Genomic DNA, 21,664 nt, shown 5'->3' on the forward strand with positions numbered 1-21,664 from the left:
ATAACAAGGAGCGGATTTCGGTGAGCGGCTCCGCTCCGCGGATACACGCCCGCGCTCTCGCTCTCACTCTCGCTCTCCCAGGGGCCTCGTTGCCGGCAAAGTTCTGCGGAGCGGAGAAAACAATTTGCCCCATTTTCACGACCTCAATCCCTGAACCCAAAATATTCAGGAGAGGAGGAGGGCAGCAGGGTCAGAGCCCACCCAGTGGTTTTGTTAATGTTTTAGAGCATGCAGCATGTGGAATCTGGTCGGGGGGGGGGGGGGTTCTAAATGACTCTATGAGATTATGTTCTCTGCTGTGGCGAGAAGCTAAAGGCCTGCTCTTTATTTCCCACACAAACAGGTGAAAAGGTGGTGGTGAATGGGTGGGGCTGGGTGGGGGAAGGGTAGGAGGAGCAGGAGCCAACCACGTCACTCTAATAAGAGAATATCAGAAGGAGGCAGAGCTCACTCCATGCAGGCCCGAGGGGGCAGGGGTAGGGGGGGGGATCCTCTCTGGATGAGCCTCAGTGTGCCATGTGGACGTGTATCATTGTAGCTCTCGGGAAAGGGCGGGGGGGCGGATGGATTTGGCTTTTTACAGGCGCACTGGGCCCTCTCAGCGGGACGTCTCTTCGCCACGGGGGGCCCGCGTGGGGGGGGGGCGGGTGGCTCAGCTGTGCGCGCAGAGAGTGAGGGATTCCTCCTCCTCTTCTAATAAAAAGCCAATCCTCCCCTTCCCTTCTTTAGCGTGATGAAAGAGGCGCGCGGTGAGGAATGGGAAGAGCCGGGGGAGCAGGGAGCCAGCGGAGATTAGGTTGGGAGTCACGCTACACTAGCCGCCGAGTTCATTAGAAACGCATTAGGCTCCTTCTCTGAGAGAGTTCGCAGGAGAGGGGAGTTCGCGGGAGAGGGGAGTGCGCGGGAGAGGGGAGTGCGCGGGAGAGGGGAGTGCGCGGGAGAGGGGAGTGTGTGCACGGAGATGGCGGTAACCGCAGCATCCCCGAGCGAGCGAGTGGAGAGGGGCCCGCAGTTCGGCTTTCCCCAGTCCCACGGAGCCCCCCCCACGCCAACCAACACAGCAACTGCAGCAGCCACCTCCATCGCGCGCGGACGATGAAAACGTCTCTAACATTACACTCCGCCTGTGGCCAGATCCGGTCAACATTTGGCCTTAATTTGGACTTCACAAACAAATTCAAGCTTTATTTGCCCCCCCCCCTTCGTCAGAGATCACGAACATTCACTCAGTGGACTGTGCTTGTGGGGGGAAAAAAAAAACATTTTTGTGTTTGTTTGGAAGTCACATTTATCCTCCTAAGACGTGGCAATTAATTATCGTCCCCTGTAGGGGACGTGCTGAGCGCTCGCTCCGGCTGACCTGTGGGACGGGACGGCTGAGAATCCGGCCCCCTGTCAGCACCTCTGCAGTCCATAACCCCAAAGTGCGGGGCAGGAAGCGGGGCCGGACGAAAGGGAAGGGGAACTCAAATCACACGGGATTGGGGGGCAGCACACCTGCGCAGCACAGCGCTGGCTGGCTCCTCACACCCGCGAAAAAGAGGAGAGAGGTAAACGCTCCGGCCGCGTGTTACAGCCCGCTGGGAAAAACCCGCTGGGATAGCTCCGCCCCCGCAGTCCTCATGGCTCCGCCCCCGCAGTCCTGATGACCGGATAACTCCGGGGAAGTCCATCCTCACTGCTGTCTTTATTAAGCTGTATATTACTCCCTAACAGTAGCTCACTGTGTGTGTGTGTGTGTGTGTGTGTGTGCATGCGCGTGTGTGTGTGTGTGTGTGCATGCGCGTGTGTGTGTGTGTGTGTGTGCGTGTGTGTGTATATTTTTCTCGGTCCTCACAAAATTTATTGCAGCGCAAACTGCAGCTGCAGCGACGGAACAGACGGAAAAACCATCACAGTCGCGCAGGGACGTCCAAGAGCATCCTGTAATCTGAGACTGACGAGGATCATTAGCTTCGCAGGCTAGTTATTTATGGAGGCCATTAGTGACTTTGAGGCAAATTTTTTAACTGAAACACATGTTGGTCGTCACTCTGAGACCATAACAGCACAAATAACATTCATTATCAGAGCTGGGATTCTTCTATCCAGCCTACATTAGACTGACATATAGAGCCAGTAAAAATAATCATATTTCCAACTCTGATTATTTGCTAAACTATTAAAACATTTTTAAAAAATCAGATGTTGGCCAATTTGCATGAGTCAACGTCGGCTGACGTGTTTAAACGTTTTGACTAAATCCAGTTGAAGCACAATATGGCCGAACATATGGTTGTTATCTTGACACGCTCCGGTACAGGTAAAATAACAGCGACATAAAGCACAATTCTGTTCCGCTATGTTAATGCGCGACAGGAAAAGTGTGCTATTCATTGTCATTTATTTAAGGTGTTGTTTGTCCTTGTATTTCAAATGTGTATTGTAAAATGTGTATTGTTTCTATGACCCAAAAACAAATGATACATTTTTTAATTTAAGAGGACAATAAAGTTTAATTGATTTGAATCGACTGTCTAGTACACAAGAACACTAATTTAATAGATAAATGTGTGAACTCTATCAGTAGAAAATTGCAGACAAAACTCGCTAATCTAAAATTTGTCCCCAGCTAACCAAAATCCTTAATATTCCTGAATTTCACACCATCAATTTAGCATTCCTGGATGAACCTGTTTCCTTCATTCTGAGTGAACAAGTGCTTCAATTTGAAAAAAGAACATAATAAAACGAATAAAATATAGACAAATGATAAGAGTTTGCATTATACCGCTCACAGGTACCTGGCTTGACAACAACCAAGTAAATTCATCCTCAGAACTTGAAGCTTTTTTCCCCAGAAACTTATAATTAATGTCAAGCTCCAATTAGACATGCATGCCGGATGATAATTGTGAGGTGAACTGCTTGTGATCATTGAGAAGAAATTCCCCTGGGACCTTTTTAATAAGGAGCGCGTGAAGCTGGATGTTCAGAACATAAGCAGGAGAAACAGGAGAAAGGAACATCAGGTAAATTAACTTTCAGGCTGTAATCAGCCAATTTTAAAATCATAAACTATTTTTGGAGCGTGCCGTAATACAGCTGAAAACAAACACGAATTTTCAACTGCAATAACTACTCTGCCCTAATAACGCCTGGCTTATGGCAGGAACCTAAAACAAAACGTATATGAAGGCACTCATAACTCATATCGGAATCTGGAGTGACAAATTGCATCACTTGGCTTTGGCCAATGCAACAAGCCAACAAGATTTTTTTAAAACCATGGTAACATATCAGCAGATGTCAATAACAGTCCACGTAATTCTCACATTTATTTTCAAATTTCTATTTATTTCTGTATTTTTGTATTTATTTGTATTTCAAATCTGCGTGCAGTTGAAAGCAGTGAGGCAGTGGACCCAGTTCTCTGCACAGATCATTCCATGCGAGACTGTGACGAGGAGTCCACCAGACCTCAAACACGACCCACGCCACATAAATTGATCTGCCGTCTGAACCCACTTTCCTCACGCCGACCAAAGCCAGCTCATCACACAGGCATAAGAGGACCTGAATGCTGAAATTAAGCAGTGGAAATAGAGTCAGCTAAAGGCCAGGGGCTTTTCTAACCTTCTATCAGATATCCTACATCTCACTTAAACACACATGCTGTAACTTTTCTACAAACTCTAGACTTCTAATTAAACACTACTTTTACTTTCGCTCCAAACCTAGATTCGGAGTAGACCTAGAAGCTTGGGTTCATCCCCTATCCATGACGTACTTGGATAGCCCATTCAGTTTGACTGAATGAAATAATTTAAAAAAACAAATGGAATATAATCTCTATCAAGCCCCTCCCGTCTCTCCCAGAAAAGCCCCAGATAGGCCACAGAGCGCAGACACGCAGCCACCCTTAGGGGGCGCCCTAACCCCCCCGTCTCCCCCGTCTGTCACAAGCAGCTGATTAGGTCTGGCGGGACATGATGGGGATTTACTCTCCCCTACTTTTATTCGGCGCCAGAGAACACATCACCCTCTCTCTTAGCCCTGAGTGAGACGGATCCTGCATCTATTCTCCATAAAAAAACAGGGAGAATCACGCTGCGGGGAATTACAGCCAATAATATTAACGTTTCTTTTCAAAGACCTTGTCAAAAAAAGTTACTGTTCACCAGCTATCATCAGAAAAACAGACGCCTACAGCAGCCAATTTAAAGCACTGTCAGAACAGCAGTGTGCTCGTCGTACAGAGAGGCAACCCAGACACACGGGTACCAATTCAACGTTTGTCCTTAACTTTCACTTATTTTTTCTTCACACAAAGTTTGTTGTGCTAATTCTGTTTAGTGCTGACGGTGATTGTAGACCTCGCCAAAATGTGCAAATTAAAACAATAAAAATACAAAATATTAATATTAATATTAACGCCTGAGAATTTTATTCACAAGTCAGAGTTTAAGACTTATGGTAAAAGCTTTGCGTTACAGGCATTTAGCTGATGCTCTTATCCAGAGTGACTTATACAACATTCTGCTTTTTACACAGTATGCAGTTATAAAGTGGGATATACACTGAAGCAGTGCAGGTTAAGTACCCTGGCCAGGAGCACAACCACACTTGTCAGGGTGAATTTAGCCAGTTGGTTATAAGACCAGTTCCCAAACCGATGTTCCACAGGGGCCTGGGTTAATTAGACTTGAAGAGAATAAAACGTGCTGTTCCTTCTCTGAGCAGACTGCAGCGCGCGTCGGCTGAGAGGGAGAAGGCGGAGAGGGAGGAGAAGGAAGCCGTCCATCTGTCCGACGAAAGCCAGCGCCAGCGATTCTGGCGCTGATGCCGTCGTTTCTGGCAGCACATTAAGTCTTAATAACACGGGCTGTTTCTTAGAGGGCCTGCAGAGCGGAATCAGCCGCCTCGCTGACACCGGTGGCCAATCATCAGGGCCACAGGAGCTTCTGTGGTCACGGGAGAACTCGTACTGTACTCCATACACGGGAGCCAGAACACCTCACTTCCTGTTTTGTACCTAACTTCCTGTTTCTCTGCTCCTTGCATTGTTGCAGTGGTAGGTGCAGCCAATCTGTTTAGGGCAGGAGAAACCTGGTGGGTAATTACTAGTCATTTTGTTCACCAATGTGCATTTTTCTGTCTCTTTATATTTTTTCTTAATTGAGCGAGTCCTTTGCTTTATGAGCCAGCCACAGGCCAGGCTTCCTAGGGACCTCTCAGTTAAAACCTCTCGGCCCAATTACCACAGGTTTCCCTCCATCTCCAGCACACCGCTCTCCCAAGATTCCCCCTGCTTCCCGCTCCGGGTGGAGGGAATTAATTGGTCCTGTTCCCACAGGTGGGAGTGAGAAACAAACACGCTCAGAAATGGAAGGCCTTTTCTTTTCTTTTTCACTTGCTTAGAAAAAGCCTATTTTGCCAAAGCCGTCCTCCTCCTTCCTTTCCTTTAGATTCCTCACAGCGTTAGACATCAGTGTCGATCTGAGCACCTTTCCCTTCATTCACATAGACTGCAAACTTCCCCAGGGAGTGTGTGTGAGAGAGAGAACATCCTTTTAGACAAGGCAATCTCACGCAAAGGAGGAGGGAAATTAACTAAACATGTCTGATCTATAACTGCTATTAACCGAAAACCCCCAAGTCTTAGAGACTGATACTGACCAAAACCCCCAAGTCTTAGAGACTGATACTGACCAAAACCCCCAAGTCTTAGAGACTGATACTGACCAAAACCCCCAAGTCTTAGAGACTGATACTGACCAAAACCCCCAATGGAGGGGGGAACTTCTTAATCAGCCGTACTTGATCCAGATTCTTTATATATTCAAATATTATGAATTCCCTGAAGTGTACTACTTATATATGATTTTTAAAACATTCGCACCTAACAACTCTTTTTTTTTCCAATGATTCATTTTTAAAAAGCTATTTTCCTAATTAAATTTCCTCATCAATTTACATGTAAATCTTCTAAAATGGCATGTACCAGCTTTAGTACGACACTAAAAAACAATTGAAATTATGTAGCATGCATGGAAAGACACTAAACACAAGGTTAATACATGGCTTACAGGCATTATGTTAATTACATATTCACAAATTCACACGTAAATTCCAATTTAAAGCTTGCTGAGAACTGTGTCCGAACGCTGGAAGCAAATTTAATACATACACATTACTGAATATGCAAAACATTATAAAACATTCTACAGTGTACATCTAGGGCCAAAATTATCAGTGTTGATATTAGTGATACACGGAACATAGCCCCTGGAAACGTGTATGTAGATAATGATCTATTCTTTAGGGCGGGGATTAATCACGCAGAGCCTTCAGTCTCACACAACACATCCCCAACACAAAAACAGTGAGGAAAGACTCAAAAGAAAGAGGACTCAATGTGTTTGTTATTATATTTTAAGCAATTTCTAAAATAATAATAATAATAATAATGATAATAATAAAAACAGTAGTAGTAGTTGTTGTTGTTCTTGATGTTGTTGATTTCCCTAATGCTATCATGAGAAACAACCATCTCTTGCTCTCTCTCTCTCTCTCACACACGCACACACACACACACACATGCATGCACACACACGTACAGACATGCACACACACACACACGCATGCATGCACACACACACACACACACGGTCGATCACACACACACACACACACAAGCATACACGCTTACGCACATGCCCACACACACACACACACACACACACACGGTCGCTCACACACACACACGCACAAGCATACAAGCTTACGCACATGCCCACACACACGGTCGCTCACACACACACACACACATGCATACACACTTACGCACACACACACACCCACACACACTCAGTACGTATACACCGAGCTCATTACTCTGCTGGAGCAGGGTGCCAGAACTGTGTGCGTTTCTATAAGAGGGGAATGAGTTTGAGTGAAATTACACCACTTGATTGTTCGCTGTGCCATTATAGGTCCCCAGCGGGAAGAAAGGAGCCAATCAAACAAGCCGCTCATTACAGCGTTAATCAGCGGGCTTACGCTCGAAATCCCGCCGCACACCTCACCTCACCTCAGAGGGGAGACAAGAGCCCCGCAAGACGCCAAATATCACTTCAGCTTCCACCGAACCTGCGCAATATCCGCGCATGACTCAGAAAAAATATACACTCAACGAATTTAGTCACATTGTGTAAACGCCGAGGAGTGAGGTGTTTGCTCTGAAAGAAATGAAATTAGAAGAGTGGAGAGGAGAGAACAGGCGTCTGTGTGCGCTGGGGACACCGAGGCAGTTTGACGTCTGAAGCTCCACAGGAGAGAAGCCCACTGCTTATACTTTTCTCACTGAGCTGCCTCTTCAGAATTTAAAGGATAAACGGAGAATTCCGGTGTCACGCGGCTGTGAAAGACATTCCGGCCTTCCTCACGCCATTCCCATGACATTCCCACGCCATTCCCACGACATTCCCACGACATTCCCAGATCACGAGCACTCACAGACAGAGCCGTGGTTCTCCACGGACGTGCCGACATTCTGACAGACCTCCCATCACGGAAGTTTATTTTTCCTCACAGGAATACAGAAAACAAAAGGAATAGACCCTCACTGCTCCTTTAAGTGTGGATCACACGTTCAAAAGGAAACACCGGAGCAATGGTCAGCACCTGTCAATCATCCGTTAACGTTAATGTACACAGCGGAAAATGGGGGAACTCAACACGAAAACAGCTGTTTATGTAAAATGGTAAAAGATGTACGCGTGAGAATACCACAAATTAAAAACTGATAAAAGCTGACTGTCTGTACTTTCGTCCCACATTCACCTTTTAATCTAAAATTCCAAATGTTTTAAGCATACAGTAAAAATAACAGATTCCACTCTACCGTTACCGTACTGTACTTTTGGAAGGCACTGTCCCTGATCTCTTAGAAGAGACTCTGAAGGACTAAAACTCTGAAGGACTAAGACTCCGAAGGACTAAAACTCTGAAGGACTAATACTCTGAATGACTGAGACTCTGAAGGACTAAAACTCGGAAGGACTAATACTCTGAAGGACTAAGACTGAATGACTGAAGGACTAAAAATCTGAATGACTAAAACTCTGAAGGACTAAGACTCTGAAGAATGTGCATCTCTGTGATTATAAGACCACTGTACTCTGGAAGCACTGCACACATTTCCCCCACTGGTTTTATCGCGTGCGAACGCCTCCTGAGGGCTTGGGAAGTGAGTTTAATTTGTAATCTAATTTTACTTGAGCTGGCAATTTCAATGTCACACAAGAGAAAACATAATGAGATAAGTCATCAGCTTTCCTACCTTTTCTTCCCCATTGGGGGCTTGAAAAATTCTTGTAGATGTGCAGATTATTATCCAGACTGACATACACACACACATGAACATACACTCATGCACGTGCACACACACACACACACACACACACACACACACGCACGCACGCACGCACGCACGCACGCACGCACGCACGCACGCATGCACTAATGCGCATGCACACACACTAATGCGTGCTTGCTCACTCACTCACTCTCTCACTCTCTCACTCACACACACACAGAACAAGCAGCCACACAGAGCATGTCTGAACACAAGCCCGCTCCTCCTCATTGGAACACCGGTGCCAGGGTTGGCACAGCCTCTGTATCTGAGTGCTCCCCACAGGTTCCTTCCACATGATTCATGGGTTAATCACTGCAGTTCTGGCTCCCTGGTGGCTGTATACCAGGAAGAACAACAGCAGCAAGAGAACAAATGGTTTTCCCTCCAAAACTGCCATAGAGGGGCAGTGAGATCCTCCCTGCTCGCCTGCCCCGCCGGTTCGCCAGCTCGGTGAGTGGGACGAGAATGACAAGGGGGGTGGGTGGTTTTGGGGGAGGGGGGCTATATCACCACGTCGGCCAGCGAGAGTCAGCGTGTCCCCCCACTTGCGTGTGAGCTCACCCCTGTGTCCCCCAATTCATCCACAGATCAAAGCGTCACTGTTGGTTAATAGCCAGTATAGGTGCCCCCACAAATCACACTCAGTCTTAAAACCCTCAGTCCTGGGTGCGCTGCCTCTACAACACACCCGTTAACATCAGCTTTAACATCGAACAGCTGTTTCTCAGCAACAAATTTCCTGTTTGTTTATTGCTCTGGACTGCTGCTCAGCCAATGATTAAAACACCCATTTGGGCCAAAAAAAGAGAGAGAGAGAGAGAGTGTGGAACAAACTCCAAGTTTTTCCATTACTAACAGGGGATCAAACTCATTCAGCCAGGTCCCCCTCCGGGAAAGAGATTCATCTTTCCTGGAGATTTTAATAGGAAGGTTTTTAAGGTTATTGCCGGAGGGATGTTGATCGCACACGATTATGTGTGGTAGCTAAGGGCAGAGATGCGCTGACCACAGCTGGGGTTGGGGGGCTGGGGGGGGGGGGGGGGGGGGGGGTGGAGCTATGGAGCAGGGGATTGATGAATGGCGTGATGAACAATATGGAACACTCAATTAATCCTTTTCAAGAGCAGGTTTTTTTGGAAAGTTTTTTCAAAGTTCTAAGTCAGCATTCTAGAACCCCAGTGCTTTCAGTTACCAGTAGTGATTGTTACATCAGCATTAGAATGTTCAGTTAAGAACATTCTCACAAAGGCTGCTGGGTAGCTCACTCGGTAACGATTGAACACCACGGTCTCGGATCGAATCCGACCTGTGACCTGCCAGTGCCGACTGTGGCCGACAGCCCATAGGGGGCGCATAATTCGCTTCCCAGCCCACAGAAAATTCTATTTGTTTTAATAAAAAAGGGGGGGGTCCAGAGCAATATTCTTTCAGGGGGCTCCGAATTCTCAGCTCTGCCCCTGTCAACAGGTCCCCTGTCCTTAGACAGTAGTCCCCAGGGAGTCATTAAGGGGACAGCACCTTAATTACCGCCCCCTATATGTCCCGCAGGCCTTCATGGGCTGTGTTTAAGGGTGTCCCCCAGGGCTCCCCTTGGGCTCCATGTCAGGGCCACAGTATTTTAAGACTACACATCAGCGTGTCACACAGTGAAGCTCCTCGTGTGGGAGGCGCACAGTGAAAGCAGTGGTTTGTGGTACAGTATGCCTGAACAGTAGCTGTGCTGTTTTTTTCCTGCCATGCCTGGGCTGTGATTTCACAGCTCTGTATTTAGGGAGAAGACTTTTCTCCCTCTCACAGCTGCTAATTAACAGAGAGGGCCGTTAATTTATGGATCAGTCTTAGATCAAAAAGTTCTAATTGAACCGGACACGACGCAAATGCACCCCATGTTATTGGAAAGAAAACTAGGCTAATTGCACACCAGTATGTTAATGGAAACAAAACAGGACCATAACTACAAAATAAATAAAACTGTTATCTGAATTAAATATTTCATGAAAAAATCAGGGGAACGTGCCTTGAGGTTGTGATAATTCGTGTACGTATTAAATATTAAATATCATAGCAAAAACAGACACAAAGGCTCCTGATTTAGGGAGAGCTGGTAATATTGGCTGAGCACAATATTTTAAGTAGTTAAAAGACTGTGATATGGTCCTCATGAATTTTAATAGCCACAATTTGTCATCCACTTTTTGGTGTGAACCTTTTGACAAGATGTGGGATTATTTAATGGAAACTATTTGAATCTCCTCTTTAATGCCATTAGGGAAACCCTGAAAATCATGGAGCTAATTCTACATCGTACAGTTGTGTTTATGACACCAAATACTGTACTGTATTATGGAGCAGCTAACTGGAATGATATATGTGTAGGAAACTGTCACACACCTGCTTATGGAAACAAGCCCGAGTCCATCTTGGGCTGCCATTTACCTATAGAACTAGACAGCATCCAGCACTGCATCCAGCACAGAGATGCACAGCTTGCCAGGTAACGCTGCAGAGGTAGAAAGCTTGGGGTGCTGAAATCCAGGCTGGACACAGCACTGGATGCTCTCTAGTCTGCAGGTAGATGGTGAGCCTAGCTGGGCTGAATGGCCAATTCTCATTTCGAATTCTTATGCAGGAGGATAAAATGACTGATGAGGATACACAGCAAATGTAAACTCTTATCTTTAGTCCGCCCTCGTTGTCTCTCGCTCTCAAAGGTACTCCCCTGCCGCCTCACAGCCCCGTGTCTGTCCTGTACCACCTCATCCCTCAGAAGAGTGGCACAGAATTGAGAAAACACCGTTTTACCAGGAGACTACGGCATACCGACTCGAGGAAGGGCATTGGAAAAATAACTATGTTAACAGCGATAGGTTTATCACATCATGGACTTAAACCAGCAACCTCCTGACAAAAGGACTACAGTATCTCCGCAACTACACAGACACTCATCAGGCTAACAGTTCCTAGGCCATCAAGTCATAGACAATAAACGATGAATCTTAGTTATAGATTTAAAAGAAATCACTTTAAATGAACAGATGGGTTTCTAGGGTATCCCCCATAGTGTCCACTCACCATGCACCACACTCGACTTTAATTAACCCAATAATTAATGGCAAACTTATTTACATGCTACATGCAAGCTGAAGTTTGATGGGACAGTCAGTACGTAATGCTTTGGTGATCTGGATCAGTAGTTCATATGATATTCTGTGAAATCCGCTTTTTTATTTTTAAGTGTAATATATGGAACCAATATGGCAGAACCAGCTAATGTAACTGAGAAAGTGCTGGGAGCTGCACAAGCGTTCATGCCTCACTGCCTCCTGGTTTACTGAACATTTTTCAAACATGTCTAAATTTGCTGCTTCGTCAGATTCTTCCACCAAATCACGTGACCTCTGAGCCAATTTATTCATTTACATTTTCCAAATGCATATTTGGAAATATCTATCCTTGCACATACTTTGAAATGTGTATTGAAATTACTAATAATATTTTCCTTGTTATTTTAAAAGGGATTCCTTAGCTGTGGCATTACATTACATCACATTACAGGCATTTAGCAGACGCTCTTATCCAGAGCGACTTACACAACTTTTACACAGCATTTACATTGCATCCATTCATACAGCTGGATATATACTGAAGCAATGCAGGTTAAGTACCTTGCTCAAGGGTACAATGGCCGTGCCCCACCTGGGAATCGAACTACACTGCTGCATTGTAAATGTGTGTGAAGGAGCCTCTTTGTGAACGCGCATGCCGTAGGATGCTCATAGCCACGGATACTGGGGTTGCCGTGACGACGCGGCGGTGACTCACAGGCGATGCGGACGTGCGCCCGCCGGCTCTTGGTGGTGCCCGCGGAGCTCCAGGCCACGCACTGGCACCAGAAGTCCTCCAGCCCGAACAGCTCCTCCACCTGCTGCCGCGAGATCTCGATGCTGGCCTCCCGCACCACCAGCCCTGCCCAGAGACAGAGAGAGAGAGAGACCCAACACAGTCACGCACACTGTCTGAGACCCAACACAGTCAGAGTGGTGTTCAGCACACTGCCAATACCATAAAGACTCATCACAGACAGAGCGGTGTTCAACACATAGTCAATACCATAGAGACTCAATACAGTCAGAGCGATTCTGAGCACACTGTCAATACCATAGAGACCCAACGCAGCCAGAACGGATGGAGGTTTTGGTTTCATTGTGACCAATCAGTACTCGCTACACAGTACCAACTGCATAAAGGTTTCTCAGAGCTTGATGAGTATATTGTCTAAATATCATTCATATGAGTACTAAAGTAAAGACATTATAGGTAGACATATATAATTGTGAAACAAATGCAGGATGCCATTGCAGAATTCCCAGTGCTCAGATCTCAGAAGTATGAAGCCAGTGCAGTGTAATGTGAGTCACTCCATTCACACGCATACTGTACGTGCCTCAGCGTACACACACACTCACACACACACACAGACACACGCACACAGCCCCGGACCTCCAGAGATTTAATATAAGAATAATCCTCCACACCACAGCAAGGAGACTAACCCTGTCTGTTCTTTCTCATTCTCTCCTCTCATATCCACTCTCTCTCTATTTCTACCTCCACCCCCCATAGCTCTCTCTCTCTACACTTCTCTCCCCCCTCTCTCTCTCTATATACAGTATTTACCCCTCTCTCTGTCTCACCACCTTCATCCCCCTCCTCTCTCTCCAGCCCCCTCTGTCTCTCTCTCTACCTTCCTCTCCCCCCTCTCTCTCTCACCCCTCTCTCTCTATCTCCATCCCCCCCTCTCTCTCTCTCCCCCCTCTCTCTCTCTCCCTCTGACTCCTGAGTGTTAATGGGGGGGGGGGCACAGGGGTCTCACCCACAGAACTGCTAGCGCTGTGTTTCTCACATTAGCACATGTACACACCTCTGTGAGAGAGGAGGTGAAGCGGGGGCAGAGCGGGGGGGGGGGGGGGGCAGGGGTGTAATCACTCAGCTGCTTATTTCGGGTTGAGCAGCCTCACACACACGGGCTCTTCAGCACACCTGTGGGTCACCCCGGGCCAGGGAGACACGTGCACCAGCTTGGCGCTCACACAGCATTTGAAACCCGCCGCTTCTGCGGCAGGAAGAGAGCGAGCGAGTGGGCGGGGCTTCTGCTGCCATGGAAGCGCAGGCTCCCTCACGCTCCGCGCACGCCAAGTTACAAAAACGGGCACTGTGCACGAGAGGCCAGCGAGGAAGCCTGGACCTCTGGACCTCTGGACCTCTGGACCTCTGGACCTCTGGACCTCTGGATCTCTGGGTCTCTGGACCTCTGGGTCTCTGGACCTCTGGATCTCTGGATCTCTGGATCTCTGGACCTCTGGATCTCTGGACCTCTGGATCTCTGGATCTCTGGATCTCTGGTATGGAAGAGAGCTGGGGAGAGCGCAGAGAGTCGGGCAGAGAGCGGAGAGAACTTCTCATGAAGGCGAAAGGAAATCAATGGCAGAGCTAATAAAGCGCTGTAATCTCAGCAGACCACGGAGCCCTTAATTCTGCGCCCGTGTTTAAGAATCGACTGCTGCCGCTCAGAGAGAGAGAGAGAGAGAGAGAGAGAGAGAGAGAGAGAGAGAGAGCGAGAGAGAGAGAGAGAGAGAAAGAGAAAGAGAGAGAGAGAGAGCGAGAGAGAGAGAGAGAGTTTTCCCGCTCTTTTTCAGCAGCTCAGCAGAAGAGGTCTGTCAGCTGGGACGGCAGAACGTTGGCGGGGAAGACTGAGCCCAGATCCGCGCTACAGATCCTCTCCGTTCCGCGCTCGGCGTCGGCGTCGAACGTCGCCTCAGAAAAACCGGTACATCTACATCCTAACATCAAGGGAGGCAGGTTCGTACAAGGCTGAACAGAATCAGTGCTTTTCTTTTTTGTTTTTATCGCTGTGATTGACAGGTTCTCTCGTTCTGTACACACAGCGTGCGCGACAGTGAACAGCGCGTCTGAATGAGTTCAGGGTCCCAGGGCTTCCTTTTGATTTGAGAGACGTCGATCGCTTGTTCAAAGGACTCGATGAAGAGGGAAAATTCCACTCCAGTCCAATGATGGAACGCAGACTTAAAGAAGAAGACAGGTGCGACTGGTTCTGTATGAAATACAGTTCAACAGTTCACTATACACAGGCAAATATTCAAATTACTGCCACTTTTGGAAAAACGGATAGAGATAGATTCTCCAGAAAAATAAATCACCGCTCTGGAACATATGTGTAGCTATACCTTTAAAAGAAAGTCAACATATTTAATGATATATTTCAGCATATTCCATATATATAAGGGGAAAGCAAGGCCTTGTGTAATCTGAAAGGGTGACGTCTACACCACACAGAACCACCAGGGCGTCCCCACCCTCCAAACCCCTGCTTTCCCTCGGTTCGTTGCTTTTTTTTTTGGGGGGGGGGGCATGAACAGCTCCCCTCCAGCGGGTCTCTAGGGTCCTCACCTCGACACGGGTCCTCACACCCCCCCCTCCCCCCCCCACCCCACCAGGCTCGGGTGCCCGAGGGGAAAAAATCAAATGGTGGTGTTCACTGACACAGAAGCTAATTGACCTCATTTATGAGCCGTCAGGACTATAAATAATGGAGTTCAGTGAGTCAGCCCACTGATCCCTGATTTTTTCTTTTTTTGTGGCGCGCGGTTGGGGGTGGGGGGGGGGCGATATTAAAATGAATGGGGACTGGAAGAGAGCCAGGAAGGGGGCGGGGGGGGGGGTGCAGGGAGATGCACTGACACTGATAGAGTAGCTGCCAGATCTCTGATATCAGGCTTTACAGTCTCCTCATGTTAGATACATTACATCATCGCACATTAAGCATTTGATAAACACTGAACACCACGTACCAATGAATTAAACGCCACTACATTACGCTTTAAATAATATATGATCTAGAGAATACAGCATCGTTGCTTATATATTTTAACTGAGCATCCAGCTAAAATAAAACGTTTTCAGAACAGTGGGGAAGGTCACCATTTGGTAGTGAGATAACACTATGGGCAGGCATTCCCGAAGCAGTCTTAGGACATTCTGCTCCTCCACACATGTTCTGCCACAATAAAAGGATCCATGCGGGTTACACACAAGCTTCAACAGCCCCTGACGGTTATCATTTTGTCATAGAAAAAAAAGAAAAAATAATAATAATGTTCTGGGAAGGTTCTGAAAGCCAAAAATTATTTGGTGGGTAAGTGTTCCAATTTCGGGTCCCTTTAGAAGAAGCCGGGGACCCTAATCACGGCTCTAATCGTTAGTGCTGTCACCGCAGGCCCATGAATCCGCTCCCTCCCCTCGCCTGGGCCTTGCGTAACGCTAGCGTAGCGTAGCTCCGTCCTGAAAAGCGATCGGTCGTTAGCGCCATCGTTAGCGCCATCGTTAGCGTCGCCCGCCGCTCTGTTATTGATCGGCTGCGTTCGGCTCGCCTGTCGGACAGCAGCTGTAGCGGCTAGCCTGATTACTCTCTCTAATGAAGAGCAGCGCTCCTCCTCCTCCTCCTCCTCCTCCTCCTCGCTGCCCGGCCGCCATCGCTCAGGGGAGCTGCCGGTCCTCTCCGGGGCGTAACGCTACCGCAGCGTAATGGCGGATAATTAGCACCGGCTCATTTGTAGGAGTCAATGGACTTTTTGCGCTGACAGAGATTAGCGGTTATGGTCCCTTAATCGCCAGGAACCGTCTCAAAAGTGCCCTCCTCCTCCCGGGGGGGGGAGGTGCCGCAGTCACGGATCCAGTGGCTCACCTTCCTCCAGGAGAGCCAGGAGAACACCCCAAAAAAAGAGCAGCCCTGACCTTTTCCGCGTCCGCACCTACAGTTGTCACGGAAACGACAGAAAAACTCACAGACGCAGGACTGCCACGGAAAAAAAAAAAACGAAAAACCCAGATGAGCACTGCGTCATCGAGTGACTGAAACGTGACCCGTAGAAGGAGAGACCCGTTTCGGCAGAGCCTGTCAGCACTGGGGGTACTGGGGGCACTGGGGGCACTGGGGGCGATGGGCGAGCTTAATGACACGGCTTTTTAAACTGCCATCAGTTTAAAATCCACTACAACTACAATTCCGTAGGGCTGGTGTGTCAATGCAGGTTTTTTTCCCATTGTCACCAATTAACCAGGCTAAACGAGCTAATTTGCTAAAATACACTGACGCTGTTATAGACCAGACAACAATAATACATTTCATGTTGGAATATAGGAGCAGTGTTTCAGCTGTCATTCAGGAACTTATCAAACAATGTGGCTAAAATATGAATTAATAAATGTCTGAGCTAATTGAATAATTAAGAGCTGAAGCTGACATGAAAGCCAGAGAAAGACACGACCCCCCCTGGCCCTCCCGTGAACAGCAGCGCCTCATCTCTAAAAACAGGAAGACAGGAAGCACAGACCCTTCACCTGCCCCCTAATTAAAACCGCAACTCTGGACTGTTCTCCCGTGAACCATGACCCCCCCTCCAGCGCCCCCCCCCGCAAAAAAGGACGAGCTGCAGGTGTAACGCGTGACAGATGAGTGAACCAGTCTGACCTCAGAGCCATTTTGGAAAGCCCTGATGGATCTGTTGATGTTCACTGTCCAAAAGAGCACAGAGCCAAAAAAACAAAAATAGTCTTACTGTCAGAATACTTATGGACTGCACATAAAATATATATATATAAATATATAAAAGTGTTTTAGTTACACTTTGATTTCACCATGCAGAAGTTACAGCACTTTTTAAACATGGACTTCAGATTGCACAGCTTGCTAAAAGGTACAGCAGCACTGCCCTACTGCAGGATCTCAATCAGCAACACAGGGCCAGTTCCTTAATCACTATACTACACCGCAGGCTTCACTACTGCCTCACAGGCTGACACGATTTCCAGCCGATTAAGTGTTTGGGGCTCCTGGACTCTATCCATGGTGAAAAGTTAAGAGTTGTAAGTGGGTTTAAAAAAAAAAAAAAGCCGTTGGAAAGTCCTGGACCGTGACCCACACCTGTCCCACGAGCTCAACTGCATCCGGAACGGGATCGGGACGGGATCGGAATGCTCCGGAGCGCTCCGGAATGTCGCAGTGTTTCACCTCCCGTCCTTCACGGACTTCCCAGCATGCATCTGCGCAGAAGTCTTCAGCGAGCGAGCGCTGGCATTTGGAGGTGGAGGTGAGGGTTGGGGTGAAGGGGAGCAGGCTGGGCTGAGGGTGAGGGTGAGGGTGTGGGGGGAGGGGGGTTAATTCCTGCTTTTAGAGTGGAAAAGGAAATCCGATGAGTCCATCTAGGACCCCCAGGGGGCCCCCTCCCCGCAGGAGTGCGATTGGTTACTCCCAAAATCAATCTGAAAGCAGCTAATGGGCCTGGAGCAGCAGTAAGAGAAGCCTTTCTTTATTTATTTCAGCCAGGAACTCGGGGGTAACGATTCTTTGGGCTGGAGCTCGGCAACGGGGCACAGATAACATGTCCCGCCTCCTCTGCTCCATGTCCAAACATCTGCTAATCTACTCCCGTCCCACAGAGAGAGGGGAGAGAGGGAGAGAGAGAGGGGAGGGAAGGATGGAGAGAGAGAGAAGGAGAGAGAGAGAGAGAGAGGGAAGCATGGACAGAGGGAGAGAGAGAGAGAGGGGAGGGAAGGATGGAGAGAGGGAGAGAGAGAGAGAGAGAGAGAGAGAGAGGGGAGGGAAGGATGGAGAGAGAGGGAGAGAGCTTCAGATCGTGTTTCCGCCCGCTCAAATGGCTATTGAGCAGCCCAGCAAGCCCTTATCTGTGGTTTGAATCAGGGGAAATTAGAGTGGAGGGGAACAGGCAGGAGGGCACTGGCTTAGAGAGCAGGTTCATGCTGCTGTGTGTGCGTGAGTGTGTGTGTGTCTGAGAGAGAGCGAGACAGAGTATGTGTGTCAGTGTGCATGAGTGTGCTTGAGTCTGTGTGTGTGTGTCAGTTCCTGTATGCGTGTTTGTGCGTGTGTATGTGTCAGAGTGTGGGTGTGTGTTTGTGGGCCTTACTGTAGGTTTCACATTTTATCCACTACATCACGTTGCCAAACACAGAGGAAAAAGGTTAGCTCTCAGCTGGAGCGCTGCTTAGTTCATTCAAAACTACAAACCAAACATCAGAGAGTTTAACTGTCACTAATGCTAGGGCCTGACCTCCCTTTCAACACCTTTTCATATCGTGTTCACATTCACAGTAAACCATGCCCTCACACACTGAGCTTCTAAAAGAGCGATTTCGCGTGTGTTGTGTTCTGTGTATGCAGGGTTCATGTGCGTACGCGCTCACTGCACGTGCGTTAATGTGAAACCGCACACCTGCGTGAGGAAGTGAGTGTGTGCGTTGAGAGGGCGTACATCAGCCTCAGGAGGAATAAATGAAGAGAGCGGCGCCAGGGTCTATTTAAGAGTGAAGCGCCCCCAGGGCCTGAGCGCCATCACAGGCACCGGGCCTCCTGTGATTGGCTGCGCTGAACTGTCATGGCGGAACCGGATGAGGAAAGGATGAGTGTGTGACACCAGCCTGTCTGCGGCCTGACTGGATCTGAACTGCTTTCCTGGGACGCACGGGCGCGGATTTGTGCGTGTGTGTGTTCTTGTGTGTGTGTGTGTGTGTGTGTGTGTGTGTGAGTGTGTGTGAGAGTGTGTGTGTGTGTGGTGTGTGTGTGTGTGTGTGTGTGTGTGTGCGTGTGGTGTGTGTGTGTGTGTGTGAGTGTGTGTGTGGTGTGGTGTGTGTGTGTGTGTTCTTGTGTGTGTGTGTGTGTGTGTGTGTGTGTTCTTGTGTGTGTGTGTGTGTGTGCGTGTGTGTGTTTGTGTGTGTGTGTGTGTGTGTGTGTGTGTGTGTGTGTGTGTGTGTGTGTGTTCACCCGGAGAGCGCGCGCCTGTAGTCTCCCGTTTGTCCCCCGCACCTTCTTACCACAGGGCTTGTGTCAGAGTCAGAGTCAGAGATGTGTGTGTGTGTGTGTGTGTGTGTGTGTGTGTGTGTGTGACGGGCGCAGAGATCGAACATCAAGCGCGTGTCAGACTGTATCAGACTTTGGCTTTCTGGCTTTGGGGTCTTAATGATGCCCTGACACCCGGAGACCAAAGCGCAGCATAAACAACACCGCCTCCGGAGGGCGCTATATCAGCGGCGCAACATCGCCTCCGGAGGGCGCTATATCAGCGGCGCAATATCGCCTCCGGAGGGCGCTATATCAGCGGCGCAACATCGCCTCCGGAGGGCGCTATATCAGCGGCGCAACATCGCCTCCGGAGGGCGCTATATCAGCTGAGCGGGTTTTTCGGAGGCTCTGGGGTTCCAGCCGGACTCGCGGCGGCTAACCGCCGTGCTCATTACTGTGAGAGAGAGGCGGGTAACCTCTCTGCTGAATTATGTATCTATTTGATTTGTGACAGTGTGATGGAAGAGCCTCAGGGCCAGTTTGCCTCCTGTGAGTGTATGTGAGTGTGTGTGTCCATGTGAGTGTGTGTGTGTGTGTGCATCCTTTTTTCTCCCACTTTTTTTTTGTCCAGACATCGCTTCTTTCAAACTAATTCATTTCAGCAAAACGAAGAGAATGAGATACTCCCCAATAAACCCCCCTCCCCCCGACAGAGTCACATGACACTGACCGGACGTCTTGTCCACACGCTCCTCCACGGTGTGGTCCTTCTGGTGCACCCCCCCACCCCCCAGCGTCCGGGCTTACCTGAGGTCTCGTCCACGCGCTCCTCCACGGTGTGGTCCTTCTGGTGCACCCTCCCACCTCCCACCCCCCACCCCAAGCGTCCGGGCTTACCTGAGGTCTCGTCCACGCGCTCCTCCACGGTGTGGTCCTTCTGGTGCACCCACTCGCTGTTGCACTTGAAGTAGATCTGCGTGGCGGGCGTGGCCTTGCAGTACAGGTTGACGGGCTTGTTCTTCACGATGTACGCCTCCTCCGGCTCCATCAGGAAGTGCGGCAGGGGCTCGGGGGGGTCCGAGGGGAACGTCTCGGGCAGCTCTCCCAATCCCAGGAAGTCGTCATCGACTGCAGACAGGAAGTGAGATACGGGGTTCACATCATCGCTATCTGATATAGCCGCCTGAGAGTCTGCAGTCCTTATCTCAAGAACCACATATTCTGCTGTGCTGAAATCTACACAACAAGGAACATTCAATAAGAATGAAATAAATAACATATTTTCAAAATATTTTCACTGCAACATGTTATCCACGTTATCCAAGACACTTGTATTATATTTTAAAAATTCAGACCCTTAATACTTTTTTATCCTCCAAATCTCAGGAGGATAATTAACTTGCTTGAACACTCGCCTACTGCCTACTAATGCAGACTGCATTATTTTGTTTTTATTTTCCTCTTCTTTATCGTCTTTCTGACTGATATGTTTGCTTTACAGTGACCACTATCTTGGTCGAAAAGAAAAGTGATTTTATTCAGGCTGGATAAGGTACATGAGGTTACTGTACAGATAGAGCTACCATATGCTGACAGTGACTCACTGGTTTGAGCCAATTGCTGTTTTCCGGTGAGGAACCAAGCCTTTTGATTCGTTCACATCACTGACTGACAGGCCACCGTAGCTCCGCCCACTATGAAGCCTTATTTTCCATAATCATAATGAACATGATCCACTGCCATTGCTCTGCTCAATACCAGATGCCCCAACAGCTCAAACCTTTAAACATGAATATGAAATTAAAGTTAAATTCCTAAATTTAATTGCCCAAATGAGAAGTTGATGTTTTGCAGCATCAGCATTCTATGTCTGTTTATTCACGTATTCACTGTGTATGTACAGTGCTATCTTTGTTCAAATAAAAGAAAACAGACTGCTCAGCATTTGAACCAATAAGCCTCTGGTGCAAGCCTTGGCATAACACTGTTTCATATGACACCAATCCGGCCTGTTAAGTTCCTTGTGGAATTAGAAAACACGGAATTTCCATATTTCAAACAGCCCAGGATCCGACAGAGACAAGTTTTCAAGCTATTTCTTTTTTTTTTTTTTTTTTTAGCAGAGGGTTCCGATTGATTGAATTCGACAGACACGTTCCACCGCACCTTGAGCGTATTTTGTTGACTTCTCCTCTAATTACACCACCCTTTCATCATTCCTTCTTTACACGCCGATGTCCTCCGTCTGTGAGATCAAACGGGCTCCTTTAAAAGGCGCTCTCAGTGTGTCACCTCCTCCACCGCGGGGCAGGGCTGCTGCTTCATACAGCGCAGTGTCCTCTGCAAACCTGGCAGATTTAGTCTGAACGAAGGCCAGGAGGGCTCATGAC

At 48.2% G+C, this 21,664-nt stretch overlaps 1 protein-coding gene across 1 annotated transcript in view; it reads right to left on the reverse strand.

Annotated features, from left to right (window-relative positions):
• Positions 1 to 21,664, reverse strand: part of LOC135239000 (netrin receptor UNC5C-like) — a 184,074-nt gene that overhangs the window by 79,133 nt on the left and 83,277 nt on the right. The window contains 2 exon segments of the mRNA XM_064307276.1: positions 12,224 to 12,367; positions 20,172 to 20,402. Coding sequence (XP_064163346.1) covers positions 12,224 to 12,367; positions 20,172 to 20,402 — 375 coding nt within the window.

This window comes from Anguilla rostrata, chromosome 14 (genome assembly GCF_018555375.3).
Source record: "Anguilla rostrata isolate EN2019 chromosome 14, ASM1855537v3, whole genome shotgun sequence".
NCBI lineage: Eukaryota > Metazoa > Chordata > Actinopteri > Anguilliformes > Anguillidae > Anguilla > Anguilla rostrata.